This window comes from Notothenia coriiceps, unplaced genomic scaffold (assembly GCF_000735185.1).
Source record: "Notothenia coriiceps isolate Sejong01 unplaced genomic scaffold, NC01 NC01_scaffold00018641, whole genome shotgun sequence".
Lineage (NCBI taxonomy): Eukaryota > Metazoa > Chordata > Actinopteri > Perciformes > Nototheniidae > Notothenia > Notothenia coriiceps.
In genome coordinates, this window is record NW_011351342.1 from 251,873 (window position 1) to 267,182 (window position 15,310).

General features: G+C 43.5%; 1 protein-coding gene across 1 annotated transcript in view; it reads right to left on the minus strand.

Moving 5' to 3' along the window:
• Window positions 1-14,805, minus strand: part of mxd4 (MAX dimerization protein 4) — a 17,831-nt gene extending 3,026 nt beyond the window's left edge. The window contains exons 1-3 of the mRNA XM_010777811.1: window positions 14,591-14,805; window positions 13,856-13,955; window positions 10,294-10,323 (exon numbers count right to left, since the gene is read on the minus strand). Of these exons, the coding sequence (XP_010776113.1) occupies window positions 10,294-10,323; window positions 13,856-13,955; window positions 14,591-14,654 (194 nt within the window). The 5' untranslated portion in view covers window positions 14,655-14,805. The remainder of the gene's footprint in view (window positions 1-10,293; window positions 10,324-13,855; window positions 13,956-14,590) is intronic.
• Between the last annotated feature and the right edge of the window lie 505 nt (window positions 14,806-15,310).

Sequence of the window (15,310 nt, forward strand, 5' to 3'; positions counted from 1 at the left end):
CACACACACACACACACACACACACACACACACACACACACACACACACACACACACACACACACACAGTCTTTTCCCTTTCTTTTTTTTGTCTTTTTCAGGAAGGGCGTCGTCTGTGTTTTTCACATAGATTGAGACCCTCTCACAAGCTCCGTCTGTTTCATTCAGAGGTCATCCAGAGGCGGCCTGTAGGAAATACATATTTAGCGCTACAAATTAAAGTCCTAAATGATAGTTGCATCTTAAATATTTTATGGATTTAATTGGTAAAAATGCACCAGATTATCAAAGGCGCCCTTTAAACATCTACCTCCCTACAGGTGCACACAGGCGTTCCCATGAAGGGGCGTGTGAAAGTGCTCTGGTTCTTTTATTTCCTCCTCTCCCAGGGGGCATTTCTGTCTCCCCCCTCATCCGTTGAACCCTTCCACCCCTCTGCTCCACCCTGCCAACACCAACACACCCTCGTCCCAGTGGAAAACAAGTGTCTTCTGAAGTCACGGGCGAGGGCCCACCTCCAACCTGCCCCAGTCCAGCCACATGAAGCACTTGGACAGCGGCCAGGGGAAGCGGGCAGGAAGGAGCTGGGGGTCTCAGCAGCGGGGGGAGGGGAGTGGTTTTTTGGAAAGGGAGCGGGGTCCGAGCGAGCGGCTTGACTTTCTCTGCGGTTGAAAAAAGGGCCCTTTGAGCGCAGTGTGCTCAGCTGCACCAGGCAGCGCTCCACACACACCATTCACAGGGAAACTTGAGCCAATGGGCCACCATCTTGCACCCCGCTCCCCCCTCTCCCCCTCTCTTGTGATGAAAAACAAAAACAAGGCGTTCCCCGAATACTCTGCCTGACTTCCCACCTTTCCCCCCCAAGAAAAACCCGTTTGTACCGACTTAAAGGCTCCACCTGTATGCTCACCGCATATTTGACCTGGCATGCAGAGGATAGAAATGTGCACAGATGCTCTTCATCACCTGAATGTGTGAAGATCGGTCTGGAGTTATTATGGCAGTCCGATCATGTGAGAGTGGGATGAATTTTCTCTTCCTAAGCTCGTCTAAAATGTTAAATTATCAGGTTAAATATGGAATAACATCTGACAATTTATTCTATGTTATTTATTTTTTGTATGTCACATGGCACGAGTTTCAAATGTGAAAACCTAAATCAAAATCTCTCCCCTCTTATCTATACTTTCCAACTGTAGCTTTTGAATTGACGTAAACAGGCTCTTTATGTAATTGCTGATAACGATCCACTTCAACATTTCTGTCACTGAAGTTTCAACAAATCTGGGCTTCTCTTCGTCTTGAGCCGTGCATTTCCTGCTACATGCTTTGTGACAAAAAGGCTTCTCATGCATATCAATAAAGTAGGTTTCTTGGTTTAACCTGGCAGTGTGTCTCTGACAGCTCCTCCAATGTTCCCCCCGCCGCGAGACACACTCGCTGCTTTTCTTCAAGAGCACACAGTCTATTAGGAGCAGGGTTAGGACCCTCCTCCACTCACGTTTGTTATTCCTAAGCAGAGTCACGCTATGTTTATCAGACGGCTTCAAACAGCCATGCAAGCGCAGTGTGGCACCAGATGAACATGAATCTACAAGTGGTTCTGAAAAACATCAAATGTGTCTGGGTTGAAAATAGGACAGTCTTTGATATTCCAGTCATGACAAGTGTCACGATGCAAGCCTGTTGCTGTGGTGTATAACAGTTTCTACTTGTGGGTCAACAAGTTCAAACACAGTTCAAAAGTCAGGGTTTCTATGTCCTGTGGACACAATACTCTTGGGATTTGACTAAAAACTCTAATTTCAAAGTGTTATTGTTTTAAAAGTAGATTTTAAGAGGAGCAATCCCTTCTGCAAAAAACAACATGTCTCTGCAGGAGAGGATTTAATAGTAAACCTCCAATTAGATTTGATCCGGAGTCACGTCTGCAGGGAAGTGACCACCTGACTGTTCTCACGTGCAGAGTACCACGGGATGATTTGTGTCTGATCTCTGGCCTCCCCCCCGCCCCTGTCCTCCCTCTCCATCAGGGGCTCAGTGCCAAAACAAAGCAAAGGCAGGGGAGAGAAAAAAAAGAAAGCTGCATGCACAGTGCTGAAAACTGGAACAAGATCTTTAAACTGCTGACTTGTGCTCCGAGGTTACTGTACAGACCCTTTCTCACAGATATGCTCAAACTGTAGGCCTTCGAAGGAAAGCAACCATGAAATGTTGACGGCGAGCTCTGCAGCAGTTTTCAGATGGAGGCATATTGAAGGTTATCTTTGTGTGCTGCTGCTGCAGAGAAAACATGGCCAGTGTCCACACACAGACTGTCCCGGTGACAGCAGTGTCCCAGGACAGTGCAGGGTACTGGAGATCTATGGGCACACAAAGCGCTGCAGGGCCTGAGGAGTGCACCAGTGCAAACAACGGGCCTTCACCCCTCACTCTCTGTTTAATGAGCTCGCTGCAGCCCGGCGGCGCATTCCTCAGCCCGTACACACAGCACTGAGTGGCTTGTCTGGCAAGGAGCCAAACCCGCTAAACTAAGGTCAAAGGTCATCTGAAACACCACTGCAATGTTTCCTCTCACTGCCAGAGCTGACTCGGTTTGTTCCCCGTTGGCTTTAAAGAGAAGAAAAATGCACAACCAGGCCTCTGGTGTTGTTTTGACTCGAGCCCACAAGACAGCAGCATGACGGATTCACTGCATAGTCAGCGTTAAGCAGACACAACAACGCAATCGTATCATCTCTAAATGCAATCTTACCATCACTGATAGAAGTTATGGCTAAAAAAATCTGCAGACAAGCACCATAATAACTGTTTATTATACATGTTATTCCTGATTTGAAGACTTAGTTTATCGTTGTTTTACATTTTGCAAACTTTGTATGCATGTGGCCTCCTTGTCTACACGCAGCTCTGTGATGTGAAGTGAAAGTGGGGCAGCGATGCGTGAGTGTGGATCACCATGTCGAGGTGCTGGAATTTGGGGTTGCCAACCGAGCGGCTCCACATCTGGCTGACAGGTTCCTGGAGAGAGCGAGGCCAGATGGAGGGGCTCTTGAGGTGGTGAGGGACCCTACCCCGGCACACACACACACACACACACACACACACACACACACACACACACACACACACACACACACACACACACACACACACACACACACACCTTTCAGCAGCCCTTCATCAGTCTCCCTGTCACCCTCTTGCCTTGCCCTCAACATGTTTACATTTAACAGAGATCAGATGTGCTGTCTGTGAAAAACAAGAGACACGGAGCAGCTCATGTGAAACCTGCAGAGCGCTTTGCCACGCTGCCCACGCCCCCGAAACGAGAGACACACGGGGAGACTCTTTCATCACCCTGATATGAAATGTCAGTCGTCTGGGAAAGATCTGTATTCTGTTTTCTGTCGTCAAGGATGCCACGCCCACCCGCTGTGTGCAGTGACAACTGCAGAGCCAGACAGTCGGATACTAGTCCACCATAAACACATTTTCCTGGCGGCAGGAATATGGAGCTCGCTCTCACATGACTCTACTCTCACACGCAAGCAGCAAACTGAAACTTAAACACAGAGGGCGGGGCAGAACTTCACTACTCTACACTAAAGAAGAGCTCAGCATGCCTTACTGCTGATTAAACAACAGGAAACTGCAGAATTAGGCAGTTGTTGTTCACTCGTAGTATTTCTACCGAACAAACTGGAATTTCCACTGGGCGTGCGAGGGGATGCCTACTAATTACATTCATTTCAGTTTTTTTGTGTACTAAAACAAATCCCCTGTGTGAGCATGGGTCACCACAAAATCCCTTCCTCAGCACGGCCAGCTTACCCTGCTGTCCACAGAGAAACAGATGTCAGGGAGAACTTAAAGAGGAGAGTGTGTAAAACACCGAGGGGAACCAGCTCCCTGGGCATCTCTGAATCATTTCAACACAAATGACAGACCTGGACATGAATTGCCTTCCGCTGTGTTCATCTGCAAATGTTGGACGAACTAGCAGAGACAAGTTCAGCGAGCTCAATAAACACATTCCCCTGACACGGGACACGCTCCATTTTATAATGAATGCTCGTCAATGATCAACACACAGGGTAGTGGCATGAGAGACAGTTCAAGTGTTTTACTGTTAAAGTTGCATTTCTACTTCTGGAAGGAGGTTTAGGAGTGGGAGGGGGGGGGCGGGGGGGTCCTGTATGAAGATCTGGGCGTACTTAACGTAAATCTGAGGAGATAATATAGAGAAAAAGAGACATTTCTATGTCATTTTGGGGGGGCGCACGCCATAAATGTGGCAAACTGCCGCTGTAAAACAACTCAACAACAGAGAATAAAGGAAATGAGGGAACAGATAGATGAGTGACAGCCTGCCTGCAGCTCTGATCCTCTCTATCAATGCATTATCAAACACATTATTTCCCTTGTGACTCCCTTCCTGGCAAAAAACCCAGGCAGCACCCAGCGAGGACGCGGCTGCAGAGCATTGTAGTAATACTCGGCCTGCAAGTTTTGTGACCCCATCCTCCCGCTGTCTCCCCCTAAACAACCTCTGTTACTTAACTCCACATTCCAGCGTGTGTGTGCACACTCTGCTGACCTGAATTTCAGGCTGCCTGCTGCACACACAAAGCAGCCACATCCTACGCTGCCTCCCATTCCTCCCTGCAGCAACACTCAAGAATGTCCTCGCCTCCTCCTCCTCCTCCTCCTCCTCCTCAGCATGGTGAAGGTAGTTGACTTCCTTTCCTCCCCTCCCTCTGTCCTCTTTTACACTTTTCTTTAATTGTTGTTTTACTCGACCTTGAATCCCCACGGCTGTGCTCACACCTTGTTAAAGTGCATCCTACGCTGCTGTTTTTATGGGCATCAGCTGCTGCAGTTAACAAAGTTTACTGACACAGAAAGGCGATGTCTCCTGCAGCAGCGACACCTGAGAGGGAGCGGGACGTTCTCCTAGTCTACGGTGGCACACTTGAATATCTCTGTGTCAGTGTAACAGCCTGTAGACATTACCAGCGGGCCTCACACGCGTCCACAGATAGTACACTGTATGTGTTAGTGTGGCCGGGCTTGACCTGACTGAGTGTCACGGTGCTCTGTGACCTCAGGGTGGAGAAATTGCACATGTGACCTCTGCGGCTGACCTCCAGCTGTAGCCGGTTCCTTATTCTTAGTCTGCATCTGTCATCAACTACAAACAAGACTGTCCTGCAGCTACACCGTCAGTACGTGTATAACAAAGTGGACAAACCCAATATGATGATCAGGAAAGGTTGTAAATGTATATTACGTCTTTTTATGCTGCTGCAACAAAAACATTTCCCAAATTGGGATCAATAAAGTACTATCTTATCTTAACTGTATATTACGTGCTGTGAATACCAATAAAGAAATCCTTTTAATGCATCTGGTTGTTGTTCTCGATAAAAACACTGCTTTATGGCAGTTTCAGTATGTACAATTTATTGGATGTCTAGAACAAAGGCATCAAATAATTAAGTTATTCATTCATTACAATTTTTGTATTCACTACATCGGGTGGACACAGACTTTGCAAAAACCATATCAATAACACAAAATGCATTCTTTAAATATGAAAGGCTCACTAATATAATATTGACCTTTTACTATTTATGTAATTATTTAAGTTAGTATTTTCTTCAAGTAAAAATGCCGAAACAATGTCATATTTCATGGGCTTTTTCACTCATTTCTGACACTTTATAGGCAAAACTATTAATCATTAACGAAAAGTAATATATAATGATAATCATCCTTAGTTTCAGTCTTACTCTTTTAGTATGCAGGGTTTTATCATTATGTGCCTGATGATTAGAGTATACAGTATATCAGTCTTTACTGTGGGTTATTAGCTGCGCGTGCAGAGCTAATGACTCCAGGTCACCACACACACACGAGGAATGTAACTGACAGTGTGACATTAGAGAAAGTGAAGTACAAAAGCACGTGAATGCCACATTTAAACCCAAAAGAGAATAAAGAAGCTTTGCACCTTGTCTCTTAACTAATTTCTTAAAGGCAGGATGTAGACCTAATATGAGTCCAGTGTTGTGTTGTTTACAGTCCTTATTAAAATGCAGATGAACAGGATTAACAGGCCCATCAAAGCCTGGCGTCTTCCACGTAAACTCACCGTCACAAAAGAGGATTTATACTTTAAAGGATGAGAAACGGGCACGGATGAGTTTTGGCAGGAGGACCAGTACAGAGTGATAAAGGCCCTCTGTGAGCAGCGAGCCAGCCTTTCTCCTCCCTGCTGCTGCCTCAGGTTTCTGCTGACTCAGACACTTTTAGGGGGGAAAAGGAGAGCCGGAATAAGGAGGAAAAACATAACAGAGAAAACAGATGTGGTCTCTGGAGAAAGAAGGAGACAAAGAGGAGAAGGCAAGGAGGTGAAGAGCAGGGCTGTAGGAGTCAGACACATAACACACACACACACACACACACACACACACACACACACACAACAACACACACACACACACAGGAGCTTCACTCGAGGGGAAAGAGTTCCTCAAAGCCAAACAAGTCATTCATCACAGCTGGGAGTGGAAGAGAGTACATTTAATTAGAGTGAAGATTAGAGCGTGACAGACTGAGTCCCTGCTCCCGTCCATGAGGTGCGTTTACATTCAGAGTTAGCTTCAGATGTTGACACACATGTACACTATCTGTGGTATGATCTATATTGTAAGAAAATACTGTTTGTTGAAGTGCGCAACCGTTGAGCATTGTTTATGAGTGATCTCAGAAATGAAACCGAAGGCACCTGATGGCCAAGGGCGGTGTCTGCTTATGGGAAGTTATAAATGGAGATGTAAATACTTTTTCCAAATGAGGGAAGCATCACAAACATACCAGACATACCAGTCTTACGCGACTGGATTTCCTGTAACCACCTGATGTGTGGGAAAACGAAACGTCTGTAGTTTCACTCTTTTTTTCAAGCGTTTCTAGAAAAGGAAACGAGTGGCGCTGACAAGACGTCATAGGCTTCATCAAGAGCAGTTTGAGTCAGAAATAGGAAGGAAGCAATGCCAGCAGCGACCAACCACACAGCAGCAATTGGTTTCACAGAAACTACAAGCTGATGCCGCGCAGCTCTGTTCTCAAACGCATGGAGGAGGTGGAGACAGAAAACAGCAGCGTCACCCTCCAGAAGTGCTGTCATGGCTGCAGCAGATAAGCAGGTTGTGTCAGGACAGGAGACCCTGGAGCAGCGCTGGCTCCCACCCAGACGGCTCACTCTGATAGCAGGACACAAATAAAATTCAGGGTGCCTCATAAATGCCATTCAGTTCCATGAAGGACACCTAGAACACATGATGCCGCTGAGCAGCAGCCAGTGAGCCTGGTGTCCACGGGTAATGGACATGTTTGGACATATGAAAGCAAGAGCTGGGAGATCATTTATTAAAACGATTTATCCTCTTTCAATGAATCGAGATATCAAAGTATCTAGATAAAGTGATACTCAATTAATTTGTCTGAATTGATAACAAGGTCATACTGACTCAGACATTTTATATTTCGAGGGAATATTTATTGGAGATTACTTTAATTTAAAGTTCAGTTGAATTTTATTCAAAAACTGGACACAATTTAAATGAAATTGCATCTTAATTTCCTTATTTCTGTTCCTGCATGTAGACATAGTCAATTTTTAGCTAGATTTTATAATAATTTGACTTGAAACTTTACATTTTACACTACACTTGATGAAATGAGATGATACTCATTTATCAAGTAGTTAATTCACACAACGTCTACAAAAAGGGGCTTCACTATGTGGCTTTTTACTGAAGACTATTTATTGAATGACCAGAAAACATGCTATATTCCAATATATGTATCGTTCTTGAGATATATAAAGAACCTCATGCTAACATGATAGAAGATTTACGCCCTTTTGAAACCCAATGACATTGGCCTAGGGGTAGGAATCAAACCTTTGAATAAACGTAATATCTGTCAGACGTTTTGCCCATCACGTGATTGAACAGTAGAGGGATGGCTCTATGCTGCACCGACGTGAACCCAAAACAACGACACATGACCAAACAAAGGCTGTGAGTCAGGGCTCAAACTGCAGCTCCTCCCTGAAGTGGCGTCTGAGGGCGTGAGGGAGGTCGAGCTTCAGAAAGCGATACTGGCACTGCTGGAGATTAAACAGGTCTGAAGCTCTGGTGCTGCCCTGATCAAACAATCATCAAACTGGTCCAACAGGACGACTGAAGACTTTTGGTTCTCTAATGAATCAGAAACAGAGAAGGAAATCAACTAAGGACACTGGACGTGTGTGTTTAGTTTCTTTGAAAGCATACCATTAGGCCTGTAACTGATAACATTTCGCTTAGAAATCTACTCATGATAAACAATTGATTGTTTGAAGTTTCTAAAATGTAAGAAAATGTTGAAAAGAGCCTATTGTACTTATTGAGAGAACACTATAGGTCTTATAATGACTTGTTTTTTGTGGCCAATAGTCCAAGACCTAAAGATAATCAATCCATGTGTTAACAAAACTGAGAACATCTGTAAAATTCACTTTTCTGTAAAAAAGTAAAAGTCACTTTTTTTTCCATGATAAAAAACTTAAACGAAAACTGCTAACTGTCAACTCTCTTTTGATTGTGTATATATAGGTGTATACATATTTTTATCCATATTTTTATATATATTTGTTTTTGTATTCGGGATTGTGGGAAACGGTATTTCGATCTCTCTGTCTGTACACACAAACTGAAAGATTGACAATAAAGTTGACTTTGACTTTTGACTGATTCAAATCTCAACACTAGTTCAGGTAAACGGTATCACACCCATGCGCTGCTGATGATCGTGCCAAAGCCTGAAGTCACATTTCCGACCGTTAACACCTGGCATTTGGGGGTAATGGCAGTGTAATTTGAGGATGCATCAGAATGAATTACGTTGCAAAACGCTCACACGGGTACCTCGGCACGACAGGGCCTGTTATTACAGTAAGTAGGTGGAAATGTTTCTGTACAAACAGTCATGGACGAATGAAAGATGAGGGCAGGAAGGTACTTTCAAACACAAAGAAGACATGCTTCATTTGTCACCAAGGACAGTGCAGTGTGACGGAGTATTTCTTCTTAGTTTCCTATTTTGAAGCCCTTACAAAAAGGCCGAAACACAAGGGAAGTAAATCACATGTTTTACCATCATAGTCACAATGCTTCACTGAATTCATAATACATGTAGAAATGTATGGCCGTTTAGTGACGACAAGGGAAGTGAATAAACTGATTGAGGAACACTTTACTGCCAGTTTGGCTGGACGTCACGCCATGGTAACCAACAACGCCCGTCATCGGACATGAGGTAACTGTTGTGTGTCAACGCCTGCAGTACGCTCAGCCGGGGCTTCTCTTAATCTCAGGTCAGGGAGGAATATGTCTGAACAAGTTTCTCTGCACTACACACATATATGACTCACTCCCAGAAATGTGACTGGCAAACCCCAATCCCTCAACGTCACGAACATGCAGCCGAACACACCCATCCCTGCCTCTGCTCACATGCTGTTAGTCACATCAGCTGTTGTCTAATTCTGCTCTGGCTGGCAGTTTTCAGAGGTTCATTTTTGGCCTCAATTAAAAAACAAAAACCTACACGTAACAAAAATAAATGTTGCCTGTTCCCCCAACCATTCCCCCCTAAAGCAACTCGGCTTTGTAGCATCAAAGAGGAGTCTTGCTTCCTGACTAGAAACCCCATTGGATCTATAGAGGTGCTTCCTCTTAGTGAAAACAAACGTCTGTGACTTTAATGAGCAAAGAAGAGCGGGATCACTGTGTGTGTGTGTGTGAGTGTGTGTGTGTGTGTGTGTGTGTGTGTGTGTGTGTGTGTGTGTGTGTGTGTGTGTTTCTCAGTTTGGAGAAATGACAGACGAGAGCCAGTTTCACAGCGTCAGCCTGGGAAGGATTATCACATTACTGACAGGATTCCCCTTTCCATAAAAGGTAACGAGTCTCATCCGTGAAATGGAGACAGATCTAATCAACATGAAGTCGCTCTTTGAAATCAGATTATAATCCTTATTCAGACACGAGGAATACATTGATTCAAATCTCTCTGAAGACGACCTCTGATATTATCTGGTGTTTTTTAAATGAGAGGCGGCATCGTGGTGTCTACCTGCAGCCTGCATATCTTCACTTAGTATGTGAGGAACTTAAAAAAGGTGTTTGGCAAAGACGCACATCATACAAATAGGCCACAGAGCCTCCGATGTCACATTACCTGTGTTTCTCCAACTCGTTGTGCGATGATCTGAAAGGACAAAAGACAAGTAGGCGTGTCAGGGCAGTGTCGTGCTGTCAAAATACTACACACACTTCAAATCAAATGACATGATAGGAAGCTGTGTGGAGAAAGATCCAAAGGAGTGAGGCTTAGTTAGCAAATATGTTGAAGGTTAAAAGTCTTGATTGGAGATTAACTTTTAAGTCTAAGAGTTTAAATGAAAGACATAAAAGCAAGAAGTTTGGAAGAGAATGAACATCTGAGAAACGTTTATTCAGAGGAAAAATGCGGTGTCATTTCCTTTCTGTGTCTGTCTATCTTTCTGCGTCAAGGCTTTTAAATGCTTGCGTTGCTTTACTAGTTTGACCTTAAACACAAACTATTAACAAAGTCCAAAACAAGTCCTGATCACTCTGAAGACAAACATAAAACTTGTGTGCTAGTTTTTTTAATATTTTGCATGTCTTTGTGACATCTGTCAGACAGTGTGCTGCAGTGGGCAAAAAATGAAAGCGAGAGGGAGAGAGAGAGATCCCTCCCCTCCCGCTCTCACACATACAAACAGCATGCACACACTGCTGTTGTTGCTGCACGCTGGCTGGAAAGCAGCGTGGACAGGGGATAAAAACACACTCAGACGTCTGGAGGCCGAGCGGCTGCAGAATTCCTCAGCGTGTGGGCTATTCTGAGCGGGGAGAGCCCCTGTCGAGATCTGCAGCGAGGGCACTGCAGTCCATCTGAAAACAGGCCCTCTGTTCATGAGGCCGTCATGGATACCACGGCAATAAAAACAAAAACAGCAACAACAAAGGGCCAGACTGACAACAAGCCTTTTCAGATTCTTTCCGCTGTTTGAGAGCCCTTGTGCTCGTGAAGCAGTGGTTCCCACAGCTGCACCAAAAAGGGTTACCGTGCAACTGTGATAATGTGGCGTCTGCACAAAAGGATCCCAGAAGTAACACAGGATGTTGCACTGCTGCTAATAACCTGATTCCAAAAGGCCAACACATAGCTTCATGCCATCATGGAGGAAGTTGTGCCATTCAAATCTGCACAGATTGGGGAATTGCCCAGTCAAAACGCAAAGCGTGACCAGGAAGTCATCAGACCTGTAATATTACAGCAGGTTAAAATAACTTCACATATTATGTAAAATAATGCTGCCATGGAAATGACTCTGATGTCATTACATGGCCCCGATGATCAAAGGCCTACACATAAGCCTCATATCAATGTTTTGTTTATGGGATGCACAACTGCCAGAGCAGAGCACCGTGTGTAGGTTTTTCCCATGGTCACTCTATTTTTATTTTAAATTTCGAATCTGTGACAGAGAGGTGAAGCAGGAAATCTTTCAACAATACAATTCCATGTCTTTCCCCTTTCTTTTAGAAGCGTTTTGATTTAATAACAGTGTGCATGTGAAGAAAGGAAACTCCAACAGGGTTTTTCTCTCTGCAGAAATAGACTCCCGGCTGTTGTTTTTCTTCCACATGCCCTGAATATTGCTCTCTTGCAAAACATGTAATCTGTTTGATTTGCAGATTTGGTCATGAAAACCAAACTGTATAAAACAGTGCTCGGTACAAAGCAATGTATTTTGCTTTTTGAACCAACAGCTTTTTTTCCCCGAAAAAATAGGGTTTAAGATCTAACATGTTTTTACTTCATACACCCTGCATCCTGTTGACGCTTAAAAAAAACTGTTGGAGAGTATAAAGGGAATATGGGAATTTGGCCACAGTGCAGTCACAAGAAGGAAGAGGAAAAGCATGTCTTGTGCATGGAGCCTGGGGGCTGGTGTTTGTGTGGAGGTGTCTGTTGGAGGCACCACACCCTCAAACACACACACACGCACACAATTGTGTTGCTCTGTCAGACTGTCAAAGGAATGTGGAAGAGGCTGCATTCTCATTGAACCTGAACCTGATTTGTGACATCGAAATGTGTTTTTATTTCATTTACAAATCCATATAAAAGAGTGTAAATACTATAGTAACGCAATAGTTCAACATGCTGTATGTGCAGTGATGTAACTCTTACTACTGAGGAAACCGGCCTCACGGTGCTTCCCTAAACTAATATTAGCCAACAGGAAAGTTTGGTTTTTTTCATCAGAAACTCTTGTGTTCTTGGGAATTCAATTGGACACATCATGCACATTTTTCTGGAGAGTGTAACCTAAAAACACCTTTCCTGTAAATGGCAGGTGGTTACCAGATGAAAGGGTCCACTGTTGTCCACACCTGGCCAAATAACCCCACAACATTTTGCATGCAACCTTGGGTGTCCCCAAATTAGGGTCATAAATCAAGAGAAAAGGAGTTAGTGAGGGCGTGTCCCACGTCGATACAGCCAATTTAAACACTATTCCAGACAAACATAAGGTTCACTGGTTTGTTCTCCATGTGGGCCATCTCACTATTCTCTGCTAGGCAAAACTATGAAATATTAAACAAGAACAAATTATAAAAATAATATTGATTACCAGCTCTGTTAGTGATTTTCCTACTAAACATGCATTTACATTGTTAGAGATAAGAATTAAATGTAAACCTAGTAAGAATAAAAAAGACTGCTCTGCTTTCTTTGAATAGTTGTCTATGGTATTGGGTAGGAATATAAGGTTTTAAAAATATAATAAGAGTGCATCAGATGATTTCAGACTGCCCACAAAATCCATGGACTTCCATTTCTAGTAAGTTATTGCCTTTTGATATGATTTTAATTAATTACCAACGCCCAGTTTCTTGACCCAGTGCAGCACTCCCTATTTCTTTCTTAATTATTATTACATATTAACATGCTTAGTTTTACATTCCATTTAGCCAGCTGTTCTACTGGTCTAAAAACAGCCTCAGATCAGGATAGGACCTAAACTGAAACTTTAATCTGTTCACTTGTGCAATGTTATTCTGTGTGATTAGTATGGCCTTGCAGCAGAGTTGTTATTGGTTGCAAACTGTCACGAGATGCAAATGGGGTCAAACGAGGGATGAACGCGTGTTAATTACAGTTTGGTGAGGAGATAATGAAAAGCAATCGATAATCTGTTCAGGAACCTCGATCTACTCATGCCCTGTGTGTGGGGGAGAAAGTCGAACTACATGGGATGGGACCTTTACAGTCTATGGATGGGACCCATTGCTGGTAAACCACTTAACATCACACACAGACACACACACACACACACACACACACACACACACACACACATACAAAACACACTAAACCACATGAAGAACGAAGAGGCACAGGTGGAAGAATGTGTGAGACAGAAAGGGTGCAGAAACGAAAGGTTGAGTGCATGTTTCTCTGAGCATGGGGAGTGTTTTAAGTGTGTGTGTAGACAGTGTGTGTGAAACACGGAGAGTTGGAGCATCAGAGTTGACAGTGTACGCGTGGCAGTGTTTATGGGAGAGACCAAAACAGAGACCCAGCCCAGTCACAGCAGCGGAGAGAGAGATGGCAGTGTGCATGAAAACAGATCCCTGTGTGTTTGTGCATGTTTCTATAAGCTTGCATTTACACACAAACAAAAAAAAAGACTTGTATTTACCTATTGTTCTGAGTTTTTCGGGAAATTGGCGATGCTTTCGTTTTCTTACTGGAAAAGTCGTCCATGTACGGTAAAACAGACGCATAACCATGTTCTGCCTCTATAGACAAAACAAAACAAAATGTTAATTTATTCTGGTGTTTGCTGCAAGAATTAAAAAAATGTAAGCTGTCCATCAGTCACTCGGGGAAATGGTGAAACATGAGATAGCTTTATAGAGGCTAAGTCATTTCAAGAGGAACAAAACGTGATCGATCATCAGAGTAATCGCTTGCAATATATCAATATAGCACTGTATAGCCTTCAGCAAGGTCTAATAGTGTAATACAATCAGTGTTACATTTGCATTGGTGAGTATCTGTCATTATGATACTGCCTCATATTGTCAATGTCACTCTTGTTTACTCATTTCCGAAGAGCTAATACGAATACACACTGCAGTTATGAGCATACACAACACATTACTGTATTGGAAAGATTGAAAGCTCAGTTTATAAACACGTGACATACTTTAAATAATAAAGTAGAGCTATTATTTTCTTGGAATACAGGCTGCTAGGTCCACTTTGCACCCATCGCCCCATTGTCTGTAAAGTGACATCATACCTGCACTAAGGCAGGGCTCGGTAAAACTTTACATAAGATACAAGATTAAGCTAGCTGCTGTCCTAGCAATGCACCATTCATTAGTATTCAGTAGAAATGCTGTCAACTTGTCAGTTTGGCTGGAAATACCTCTGTCTCTTCTTTCCAAGTACTCTGCAGCCTCCAGCAGAATAAGAAGAGAATTAAGTTCCATCTCGTCGTTGTCTCGATATAAAAAAATAGAAAATATCTATTTACACAAACTTACAAGTCATGGGATTATGTAATGGAAATTTTAAAAACTGTTTCAGAGCGATGAACGTGTGCTGCTATATTCAGTTCTGAGTCTTGGTGACTCCAAACTACAGTATCAACAGCACCTAACTAAAACTCAGGGAAGTGAGTGATGGCACGTCTGCCCAATGCGAAACGCCTGTGGGCGGGTTTTCCGAGTATGTCTCAGCCTATGGACGGGCTGAAAACACGGTGTGGTGTGAATTGATTGGCTTGCCTGCAAAAGGCATACCCTAGCAACAGCCTGAGCTGCCCCGCCCACCACTCAGCCGATTGGTGTGAAACAAGCGACCTCTAATTGGCTGGGAAGAATTATGGGCGTGTGTCAACATAGTTCAACTTGGGCTGTTGTTTGGGTAGAAAATATTTGATAACTTCTCAAAAGTATGGTCTTAAATGTGGACCGTGAAGTAAACTACAACGCGACATTCAGTAAACAAAGCTGTGTTGCAGTCTGTATTTCCCACAAGAGTGTGTGACATTGCAGAAATACCCACAGCGTGTGTGTGTTCGTTCATTTCCTGTCCATGTCATTATGACATATATTATGACATATTCTAAAATAAAAATGACAAA